The sequence below is a fragment of the Haliotis asinina genome, chromosome 7 (genome assembly GCF_037392515.1).
Source record: "Haliotis asinina isolate JCU_RB_2024 chromosome 7, JCU_Hal_asi_v2, whole genome shotgun sequence".
Taxonomy (NCBI): Eukaryota; Metazoa; Mollusca; class Gastropoda; order Lepetellida; family Haliotidae; genus Haliotis; species Haliotis asinina.
Genome location: NC_090286.1, coordinates 5,835,435 through 5,848,102, shown reverse-complemented (window position 1 = coordinate 5,848,102; position 12,668 = coordinate 5,835,435). Strand labels below are relative to the sequence as shown.

General features: G+C 42.7%; 1 protein-coding gene across 1 annotated transcript in view; it reads right to left on the bottom strand.

Moving 5' to 3' along the window:
* Positions 1–1,312: 1,312 nt before the first annotated feature.
* Positions 1,313–12,668, bottom strand: part of LOC137290736 (uncharacterized) — a 32,521-nt gene continuing 21,165 nt past the window's right edge. Inside the window, exons 2-5 of the mRNA XM_067821852.1 lie at positions 10,946–11,820; positions 10,173–10,427; positions 9,473–9,507; positions 1,313–2,104 (exon numbers count right to left, since the gene is read on the bottom strand). Coding sequence (XP_067677953.1) covers positions 1,589–2,104; positions 9,473–9,507; positions 10,173–10,427; positions 10,946–11,820 — 1,681 coding nt within the window. The 3' untranslated portion in view covers positions 1,313–1,588. The remainder of the gene's footprint in view (positions 2,105–9,472; positions 9,508–10,172; positions 10,428–10,945; positions 11,821–12,668) is intronic.

Below are 12,668 nucleotides of genomic sequence, written 5' to 3'. Positions count from 1 at the left end.
AACCGTTACCAGACTTAAAACTATCAATTAACCATTGTTTATTGTTCATCGAACACGAGTGTACACTTTCTCTTGCTCAGGTGTTCTTATATAAGAAAAACAAAAGAGACAAACAAACAAAGCACTGTCATCTGAGGATATAAAAAATATAAATTTCAATTTTACTAAAAAGTGCCCTTTTGAGACCAAGGGCATCACTTTCACCTTTTTTAATCTGAAAATCAAGGATTTAATATGCCCCCCCCCCCCCCACCCCGCAATCACGTCTGAAAACACAAAATGGTTTCTAATATGATACATAATAATGGTAAATATATAAATTTGGACAATTATGGAAAGACTGGGGTATGTTATACAAACAGTCTAAGTAAACTTAGTCTCAGTGTCTTTCGTTACACTCCACCACTGAGTCTAACAATTTATGGGAGGTCGCGTCAGGTAACCTTTGAGATTGACCAATCAGAACACAGCTTACCAAATCGCGAAAGTGGACATTCGCACTAACCTTTTGAACTTTTATCTCAAAAAGGTTCGTACGCGAACGATTCCGAATGCTATAAAGCGCACGCTGGGTGATGCACACGGCGTACATACAACCACAACAACGGTGAGTAAACAGACGCTGAAAGTAGTATTCAAGGATGTTATCTTGCTAAATATTAGCTAATGGTAACCATGTCAACAGAAACCCCAAAGCGTATATACTGCAAGTCAAATAATTGTGTTATATGCGGATTTTTGTTGCGGCGAGATCTGTGTCAGTGACCTGAATATTTTGAAAGTACCTCCGATCCCTAAATCGGGATCGGACCTTCTACTGGGTTTTGTTAGACTCAGTGGAGGAGTGTAACGAAATACTCTGAGACTACGTTTATTTAGACTGGTTATACAAACTTATTTTTTTCTCAGTTGTCATAATTCCCCGATTTGCAAATAATCACTCTAGTGGTTGTTGAGATATGTATGATTCCCAATTTGGCGCGCTAACAACACTAATGATGATATTTCCAACAAGAACAGACACTTGGCCCTCCTAACGTCGAGCCCCGATGAAATACAAATATGTTTTGAACGTCATGTCAAATTGTGACATGTGATCTAATGTTGACCACCCAGTAGATCATCTAGGTCACTACTGAAGGCGTCCATGTTGGGACAACATTCACCAATAAACACCTCACATTAAACAATCTTTATGATCTCGTGATCAAAGTGCTAACGTACTTACTATTGACCAAAACTAGGTTTTCTCATTTCTACGAGCTATGCTGAACAAAAATGTCGGGGATAATGAACGTTTTCCAAGGATATATTTTCTAAAACATGCGCTTAGTCTTCAGGACAAAACCTGTTTCCCCAAATAAGGATCCTAACTTATGTTCATCAGCCTCCATATGCAATGCGATCGCTTCATCCCAGGTTTAAACATCCTGGTTCAGCGTTAGCGCAGCAGACCCCGGTAATCCGAACACGGTTTAAAGAGCATCACAACTGGGAGGCTGCCCAAGGTTACGGAACAAGCCGATTGAACCCGAATGTTAAGTCTACGTGTCATTCACAGTCTAAATAATATAATTACTTGTTATATCTACGTCTTCGGTCTCCATCCGCTCTTAATCGAATTCAGTTTTTGCAGGCGGTAGCTGTCCAGTTTGAAAGGCTTTGTTTTTAGAATTTTATCCGATAAGGAACTGAGAAGACAACCATCCAAGTTCTCTTGCCTGCAAACCTTAGCTAGGTCCAGCATACCGCACGTGTTCAGGAGAAGCTCTAGTTCACTGATACTGAGGCTCTCAAAGTCTTTGGCTGTCTCCGGTGCTGGATCCATGCGCGTGCTTGGGAGCACTCTCTGGACAGGTTTGTCTCTTGCAGACACTCCGCCTTTAAGTTTCGCTAGTAGTCTGTTTTGTTTTCCAATCTGCTTCATGTGTTCTCGTAGTTCATCATCGTCGATGTAGTCGTAGTCTGGACCGTCGGAGTCGTCGTCATTGTCAACGGCTTCATCCTTGTTAACGGCGTCATCTGCAACAGCTGTCTTCATCATTCTACCTATGTTTTTCACTTTATTCCATGTTTTCTGCATTATGGATTTGTCACCCGTCACCTGTAAGTTCAGAATGATAACGATGTACTTTAACAATCAAGTTATATGAATAAATGAAAACTCCCAGCGTATGTTTGCTTAGTAAACGTGCATACGACTATCTAAGTACTTATTTTAGTGTAACCAAATTAACTCGAGAGAGTGAGTGAGTTGGGTAATTAATAATTAAATTACGGCGTGAATTAAGCGTTTTGGGGAAATAACTGGGGAATCAAGATGCGACCCCCTGCCAATACCAAGATATACATATGCCGTCTTATCAGATGCATCCAGGGTATAGTGGAAATTCATCGAAACGGATGCCCTGGCGATATCGAGGATGTCTTCTTATATGGGGAATACTAAATAAAATGATAATTCTTGCAATATTGTAACGCTTATCTTGTGGGTTAGAAATAGGCTGTAGCTGTGTACAATGGGCTAACCACTATTGTCTTTTAGCAATGTTCCAGAAATATCACGGTGGTGGACACCAGAAATGGGTTTCACACGTTGTACTCATGTGAGGAATCAAACCCGGGTCTTCAGTCTTCAGCGTGACGAGCGAACGCTTTAACGACTAGGCCACCCCGCCGCTCCTACAACTTACATCGACTATGCGATGTATGTCACAACAGGACATAGAGAAAGGAATATTTGCAAGCATGATTCACACTTTTCCTGGGACAGTGATAACGCGTCTATACATAGATGCTTCGTGATATTTAATGATGAAACTCTTCCTGTTTCCTTAACTGCTTCAATGGATGGACATGAATCGGATATTGTTGGTTTGCTGCGTTGTTATAAAGTTCTTTCAAAGCCACTTCCAGCGTGCAACAAATTCACTACAGGGGGACTGTTCCTGCTACCAATGTGCATGCAGCCATTTCAAGTATCTTGAAATGTATCCTCGTGACATGTATATTTTTTATATAATACGTGATGATGTATATTGTATTAGGAAAGTGAAATGCAGTTTACCTGATGGATTTTCCTTTTCATTTACGTCATCAGTTTGGTTCGAGACTAACTGAAAAGCTTATCCGCCGCGTACTTTTCCACAGTATTAAATAAACGACCGCAGAAATTGAACATTTAAGATAAACCCCGGAAACCAACAAAGAAACAGTGTGTTTTAGCGGAGAGTCGGCGTGACGACAATATAAGTTGATCACGTGTCAACAGGGGGACATGGGTTGATGTATCCTTGATGGGTGGTGTCCGGGTCGCAGGTAGTGTAAAATCAGATTTACGTGCTAGAATACGAGTAAAATGTTCTCATAGCCATCGCTAGAGTTTACGGACGACACAAAAAAACAGATTTAGACGCAAAACATCGGTAATTTCCGTGCACCAAGCGTGATTCAAGGTTATTCGATATGAAGAGGTAGCTGCCACAAAGTACCGAATGAGTTGCTTTTTGCCGTGGGGTACATTGAAAGAGAAGGGCGCCCGGTCAATCAGAACATGACATTTCTGTGTAAGGTAAGATAAACATTATTTTTTTCATAAACATAGCGGCGAGTTTAACTCTGTGCATGGTTGGAGGGTATCTTTGACTAGTAGGACCGGTGTCATGTGGCAGTACTACTATACGTATTTTGCAAACGGGCTGTCGCGACGGAGAGCTTGTGATCACCACAAATTTTTGAGTCCATTTTCGCACGAAGTCAGGACATATGCCCGGAAATATACAAATCTCAGTCTAGAGACCCGCACCAAATAGTAGACCGAGTCTATGATTGGATGATATCCAATCAGAGACTCCAACGTATGGCCGGTAAAGCTGTTGAAAGCTTTAAATGGAAATACATTCACCAGTTTAGTGATACGCAAGGCTTTACAGAAGTCAACAGAGCATACCCGTAAATTGAGCAGTTTTTTCAACGACCAAAGCGATAGTTTTAAGCGTTTGTCAGACCGAAAACGAGCTGAGGCGAGCCGGACCGCCATTTTGTTTCGATTTACTGTCACACTTTTATCTGATATATTTAGGGCATACATATAAATATATCACAGTCGAGCGCCTGTGGAGTTATATACTGATGCTGAAACTGTCAAACCATCTATGAAGTTATAGCCCTGTTTATTTGATTTTAGCCCTGATATTTGAGTGTCGCGAACCGTCTCTTGATTTTGAAAGAATGTTTTAATGTTTCCACCAAAAGCGGCCACTAGTTAAAACGAAGGACAAAATGTTTGTTCCTTTATAATTATGAGCCAAATGCCACGCAGTAACTGTGACACAAACAACCAAATCTGCAACCTGTTTAGTTGACACTGACGACAAGCTGACCAGAAGTTGGCTCAGCTGTGAGACATAAGGGAATGAATTGAACTATGGGTAATTACGTTTGCATGAGAGATCACAAAAGCATATGTTTCGCGAGATATATAAGAATAAATGATTGTGTCATTGCAACACGAGCACAGATTCTAATAGATGTTCAGACTGGTTAATAAAAAAGATGCGATATATGATAAAAAAAATATGTCTTGTGCCAGCGACTATTAGGAAAAAAACAAGCGGATGTGATGAACTAAAGGAATGGTCCTTAATATTTCATCCTAAGAAGCCAGTGGGCAGAAATAGCAATCCTACATCGGTAAGGAGGGACTGAGAGTTAACACTGAACAAGCGGCACTCGGATCTAATGAACTAATGCCACGCTGTAAAATCGGGGGAAAATCAGCTGTGAGACATAAGGGAATGAATTGAACTATGGGTAATTACGTTTGCATGAGAGATCACAAAAGCATATGTTTCGCGAGATATATAAGAATAAATGATTGTGTCATTGCAACACGAGCACAGATTCTAATAGATGTTCAGACTGGTTAATAAAAAAGATGCGATATATGATAAAAAAAATATGTCTTGTGCCAGCGACTATTAGGAAAAAAACAAGCGGATGTGATGAACTAAAGGAATGGTCCTTAATATTTCATCCTAAGAAGCCAGTGGGCAGAAATAGCAATCCTACATCGGTAAGGAGGGACTGAGAGTTAACACTGAACAAGCGGCACTCGGATCTAATGAACTAATGCCACGCTGTAAAATCGGGGGAAAATCGCCGTTTATACCTTCATTTTGTCACTGGCTGCCTTTCTCTGACCAGGAACACCATGCCTTTTTCTCAACTGTAAAGAAACGTGGCCTTTGGCCATTACAAATCAATCTTGTTTCGTAACAGGGAAACTTGCGTGTGCCCGTGGTTACTTGTTGTTACGAGGTGGGTTCGCCTGTAGACAGGGGTTTGAAAATCAAGCGGTGCACGTGGCATGCCGTACACTGATCTGTAGATGGTCAGCTTGTGTTAACTTTCATATACACTCATCGTTTATATTCAGGGGTCACTTAAATGTTAAAATACCGTAGCATTTTCAATTTTGCTATCCATTATTTTCGTTTCGTAAAAGCGTGCAGTTAGTTGTTAAAAGCACCCTATCAGTTCGTAAGAGATATGAGTGTGTTAATTTAACCACCCACGCTTCGTTTAAGCATGAAATCAGTTTGTAGAACAAAGCAGGTCAGTTTGTTAAACCATCGAATCATAAGACCATTCATTTAGTGTGACTTGGTATTTGTAGCATGTTCTTCAACCGTTAATCACCCTGTCAACATATTCCGGCCTATTGACGCTGATTGGCATGTATCCTTGTCTGACGTTCTAAAGCATTCATTGAGTATATCTGCAAATTCACGCACGCACGCACGCACGCACGCACGCACGCACGCACGCACGCACGCACGCACGCACGCACGCACGCACGCACGCACGCACGCACAGACATGTTAATTGAGAGGCCGACAGCAAACTCTTCGATACAGTGACTGATTACTAGACCTACAGAACGTCTGGCCCGGGAACACTGTAATTCTGTAATTTCGGTCCCGATGATCATCCGAAAACAATATAATTCATTGCTAGGATATATATTATTATGAAGTAAAGCTTCCGAAGACTGATTGGAAAGCTCGCCTCACACGAAGGAATGACCCTTTTTGAAGCTGATTCATGAAGATTTGTGCAACGAGTCTAAACGGTGAATGAAATTGGTTCACCTCTTTCAGTCTGAAAATAAGCAACATACTCGATCACTGCGCATTCCTAAAGTTTGTCGACTGTCCACACATTACCAAGACTATAAATTCAGGAGCTCAAAAAGATTCAAATTCAAGGAGACATCACTGTCACCGAGGACATCAGTTCAGGATCTGAGAGAGATCCAAGGTCAAGGGGACGTCACTGTCACAAAGGTCATCGGTTCAGAAGTTCAAAGCGATCCATGTTCAAGGGAAAGTCAGTGTCACTAAGAGCATCAGTTCAGGAGCTCAAAGAGATCCCAGTTCGTGGGGACGTCACTGACACTATGGACATTAGTTCAGGAGCTCAAAGAGATCCAAGTTCAAGGGGACGTCACTGTCACCAAGGGCATCAGTTGGCATGTAAGGAACATTTGACTGTAGGTTCGAAACCGTGTCGGTTGCTTTGAAGTTTGTTGTTAAACGTCTGAAGTTTGTTCGTTGTTAAACATCAAACCCAGTAATATTCCAGCTAAACGACAGCGGCCTGTAGATAATCGAGTCTGGACCAGACAATCCCGTGATCAAAATTCGGGAGCATCGATCATGGGAGACGGCATGAGTAAGTGAATCTGTCCTCCCGATCATTTTAGTCACCTCCTACGACAAGCATGGATTGCTGAAGACCAATTGTAACCCGGATCTTCACGGGTGGGGGCGTATCACTTCGGGTTTTCCTCCCACATTTAACGGAACAGTTGTGGTATGACTGGGATCCTAATCAAAGCGGCGTTTACCCGTCTCACACTCAACATATCATATAGTACGCCCCAATTACAAGGGAATGTATTTTTAGGTGAAACTGCTTTAAACTACCCCCAAAGAATGACAATGGAAGCATGGATTTTAGGGTGCAAGAATATTTCCGAAGAAATCAAGCTCCCACACATAGCACATCATGAAGCACGTGACCTCGTAAATAAATGTATGGTTTGATATGTCACCCAGTCACGGTTGTGGGCAGACGCATATTGTTTTCTTGGAACCACGCTCTCAAAGACCCTACATTTGAATTTCCAACGGGTTATATGCAAATTACAGGTGTGCACATATCAGTATATTCTTGCCCAAACGCTGCACATTTCGACAGCTTTTGTCAACATATCCGGCAATATCACGGTGGTGACACCTGAACAGGACTTCACATATTGTACCCATGTGGGAAGAGAACATGAGTTTTCAGCGTGACGAGCGGACGCGTGAACTATTTGGCTCCCTGTTTGTTAGTGGTAACAAAGGCACGTTGATAGTTCTTGGAAATAGAGAAAAGTACGATAAAATACAAGACCATGCATATTTAAGCTGATAGTTACATAGTCTGAGGAAGCTAGCAGCTTAGGCTTAGTGTACAGTCTAACACCTTTCTGTCGAAGTTTACCTACGCAAATACTTACAAAGGGATGGTTAACAGGGAACATGCCGGGAGGGAACGAAAACTTGACACATCAAGCGACGTGAAACAGCAAACAAATTCAAGACATTGCAGTGTTTGACTTTAAAGCTTGAGAGTACTCTGAGATTTGTAGGATTTAGTAACGGGGAAAATAGGAAATATATTATAATTTGAAGATTCCAGAAGATATATTTGATATGTTGCGGTTCTTTTGTATTGTGCTACAAAGTGAGAATCAATACAGGGAAATAAATGACTGATTATGTCAAATGTATATATACACCTGGAAATTAATCAAGCAACACCCCAATTTTTTCTATTGGAGCAACTTTGAAGTGTTCTGACAATCAAAATATGCCGGGTTGATATAGTTTGACACTTTTTTATTCAACAGACGATCTCTGACAAACAACTTAAAGGGAAAAAGTATCAAGACTTTGCTTTATTGCAACGAAATCCAAATTCTTAAAACTGTCTTAAATTCATGAAAAAATGGACACAATTTACTATTCATCCACAGACGTTGTTGTCAGGTGTATTAACACAAATGTCACATGGAAAGAAAGAACAGTCATCTGAGAGTCTGCACACCGACTTTCATCAATATCTAGTGTGTCCTCCCTGCGCACGCACCACCGATTCCAGACGCCTCCTCATTCCTTGGATGAGTCTCCGGATCTGATTCTGGGGGATCCTGTTCCACTCCTCATGCAGGGCAGCCGTCAATTCGTTGAGATTATGGACTGGTGGGTCTCTCTGCCTCACACGACGGCCAATAAAGTCCCACAAATGTTCAATGGGGTTGAGGTCAGGGCTCATGGCAGGCCATGGAATTCTGTCAATTGCATTTTGCCGCAAAAAATCATTTACAGCATGCGCCCTGTGAGGTCTAGCATTGTCGTCCATAAATATGGGTCTCGTTGCCAGAGGATGGTTCTCAAAATGAGGTACCACAGCCCTGTCAAGAACCTCCTGTTGGTAACGAACACCGTTAAGGTTGCCACGGATGGTAATGATATCCAACTTGCAGTTCATGGAAATGCACCCCCATACCATAACGGAACCTCCCCCAAAGGCCACAGTCTCCTGGATGTTCCGTGGAGCCATTGCTGTGTTCCTCTGCCTCCAGACCCGAGTACGACCGTCCACCATGTGCAGCAAGAACCGGCTCTCATCTGAGAAATGGACCTTCCTCCAAGAGGCAATGTTCCAGTGCAAACGGTCATTACACCAGGCCAGTCGGGCTGCCTTATGGGCTGGAGACAGTCTGGGTCGCTTGATTGGCCTCCTTGCCCGGTATCCTGCAGCTTTCAGACGATTCCGAACAGTCCTGTTCGAGATGGGTCTCCCTGGAAGCCACTCCTGTCTCAACCGAGAGCTCGAGTCGAAGGACCTGCGCCGTACAAGTCTCAGTAAAGCTCTGTCCTCCCGGACTGTGGTCTTCCTGGGTCTTCCTGGTCTAGGCAGGTCTTTAACTTCATTAGTGGCCCGGTATTTTTTCAAAAGTTTTGAAATTATGGAATGATGTCGTCCGATTTGAGTCCCGATTTGTCTTAGAGACATACCAGCATTCCTCATGCCGATTATTTGCCAACGAGTGGCCTCTGATAATTTCCTACGTGCCATGACATTGAAATGAATGAAAAACCGAATGCAATCGACAACCTGCGCTTGTAAACACCCCAGGGAAAAAGTGCATTTTTCGAAAGTTGAGGTTAAAGCAATGCACGTGCGCTGTGCAAGCTTCACGCGCGTCATATCAACCCATGAAAAGCTCATGCTGTATGTCAATACATCAAAATTGAATAATCAATCATCAAAATTACTTCGTTAAACTTTGTTAAGTTTTTATGTGTCTTTGAATTTGGTGTTGCTTAATTAATTTCCATATGTATATTTTCCTTACCGGCAGTAGAACTTCTTGGCTAGGAATGGGTTGATCTAAACAAAAACAAAATTGGTAATTAGGATGGCATTTCTTTAACTTGAAAGGTATTGATTAAAATATTTGGTAAAGGAAATTAGCAGTTAGCCAGTGAATAGACAGTATCGACCAAATACGCAACACAGAAGTATTGATACTGTTGGAGTATCGGACTGAAGGGTGGTGGGTTGTTTGGGTAGGGGGTACTTAGCTGTGTGTGGGTGGTTGGGCGGATGGATTCTTGGTTGTGGTTGCGGGTGGTTGGGCAGATGAGTCTTGGTAGCTGTGGTTTGTTAGATACAGGGGTAGTGTCGATGGTTGGTGGGTGTGATGGTGGGTAGGTTTGAAGGTGGGTTTATTGGTGGATCGGTGGAAGACTCGGGGCCATCGATTGGAGAGTGAGGAGCTTGTTGGTTTGGAATTTGTGGTTGTGAGGCATCTTTTTGACCGAATTCACCTTGTTTTAACTGTATGTGATTATGCTGAACAAACTGTTTTCTTCAGTACCTTCAAGGTCAGGGCCAGGGAGTGGTAAAGGTCAGCACAGCGTCAAGGTAAGGATAAAGGTCACGGAAATCAGGGCCACGGGAATAGTAAGACCAAGGATTAATGTTAAAGGTTAATGACTGAACGGATTGGGGCATACATAAAAACATTATGAACAGAATGAAACTGCAATGACCTGGCGTGTCTCCCCAGCTCATCCCACTGAACGCCTCAGCTATGGAAGCTGGTAGTTCTGCATCAGATGTGTCCGCGAAGTGAACTCCAGGTTTACCCTTGGGGTCAGGTGGTCTGCTTGGCGGGAGTGCTGCTGGTTTTCTTGACTGGGGTGCAACTGGTTGTGGCGCAACTGGCTTAGTCGGGGAGGACGGCGCAACGGCTTTGACAGGCCTTGAAACAGCTGTTGGCACAGTTGGGGTTGCTGGTGCTGGAACTAAACATTCATGGGTGAAGAACAACACAAGTAAAAGAAACCCGCAGGCTTGTGGATTCTGAATGGAATTGATCGCCAGCAACCGATTGATGGATCGTGTGGTCCGTATTGCCTATTGATTCTGAAGTACCAATGTGGTTAGCTGTTCGGACTGGATTGTCTGGTGGACCGCCATATAGCTCAAACATTACGGTTGTTGTAAATAATTGGGTCCTACACATGTTATCGTTGACAGCTAAGTATCTGGGTACGATTCCACTTCGTTAGCAAGAAGAAACGTCACTATCGGCTAAAGTGACTACCCTGGTTGTGTTTATTCCGGAATTCACAAACTACAACGAGGTATCTATTATGGTACGTTTTCAGAATTAAGATTATAATATACATGGTATAAAGAATGACATGACACCGTATGACTTAACCAGATTTTTACGACATTGAAGTGAGTGAGTGGGTGGGTTTGAGTGAGTGAGTGAGTGAGTCAGATATAAAGACTGCACATATCAGCTAGTTCTTACCTGACCGCAAAGATTTAGGGGCTTCTGGACCATGCCCTACTGGGGCTACTCCACGGGTCGACTTAAGTCTCGGGGGCACAGGAGGAGGAACATCTGGAATTGAAGAAGATTCAGGTTCCTTGAGCTCTAAGAACTGGACATTTGATGTCCGAAGAAAGTCCACGTAAAGCGTTCCTTCTATAAACTCCGGCGTAGCTGCGCTTTCTGAGAAATTCTGGAGTACGAACAACTCATAGTCATCACTGTCCATATATTCCGGAGTTTGGACTTCGATTTCGCTGATCTCCGGGTTGTCTAGGGGGATGACCACAGCGCTCCTCCGACAGAATTTCGAATTGGGGTCCCCCGTCATGCCTTTGTAATGGCCGAACAGCACTGGAGCGGTGTCCTTGACCCCTGTCAACAACATCTCCCCATGGTAGGACTGGAGGTTATCAATTGCCTCTTTAATGTCCGTTGACATGATCTCCTGGACGCCGGAATCGACGAACTTGACGCACTGAGGCAGTTTGTAGGTTTCAACCACATTTTTGATCGTCTGCTCTGTGTCGTCTGCCTGAACCTGAAACACTCCTGTGATACTCTTCGGGAGGATTATGTCCTTGCCATTACGTAAACACCTGACAGAATTAAGGCCATGAGTCTTGGACCTACGAACAGCTTTCAGTTCTAAACAATCTCCAACGCTGAGGGTTTGGGGGGTACCCGAAGGTTCCGTGAAGCTCACCTTGGTTAATACCCGGACGTGACGAGGGAAATAGTTGATGAGCTCCTCGACTGAGTTATATCTGTGATGGACTCCGTGCATTGGTTGAACCTTTACTTTTCCGTTATATTGGTACGGGAGCCCAATTTCGTCACCGTGTCGTTCATACCTGCAATATTTTAAAATAAAATGAAATGAAAAAGAACACCCAGTCTTTCTTTTTGGCGTCTACTATCTAGTGAAAAAAATGTGTAAACAATAGCTGTGAATGGACCACTGACTGCAAGCGGTGACACCAGGTGTTCGCAAAAACAGTATGCTTGTCCAGTCCTACCGGCAGCATCCATGCACTATTCACGTACCATTCACTCATTCAAACTATAATTCAATCATTCACTCATTCATTCGTACAGTCTCTAAGTTCAGGGACATTACCAACCATAAAAATTTGAAAATCGTGAAGAGATTATTTACAGGTCAGAAGATGAAATTAGAAGTCAATCATTATTACATCAATTAAAGACAATTATGAAATGGCCTTTCATTGTTTTTTTCTATTCTTGTGTGTAAACAGAAATACCGGTGCCCACTCTCTGAGGGAATAAACAGTATCCACACTTCTATCTACGTTCACAAACTGAAACAATTTAAAAGTCAGTTCTTAATGATAACTTCAGACTACATATTCCCGTATTTTCCCGATTGAATCCCGTGTTGTTTTCTATGAAGGTAATTATTCCCATGTTAATCTTTACCCTGGAACGCCGCAGTAAAGATTGTCAGGAGGAAGAATACACCAGCGCGCATCGTAAAGGAAGTACAGTAAAATGATAAATACAAATGTAGAAAACCATACATAGCATAATAACACAATAGAAGCAGGCTTGGTCTAAAATGCGTGTTTCATTACCCAGGGTTTCACTTGCTACTTTGTTTATACCGTGGTGACATATGAGTTCAGTGTGTGACATAAATAGGTTAGCTGATGGGAAGTACACTCTTGAAGAAACAACACGA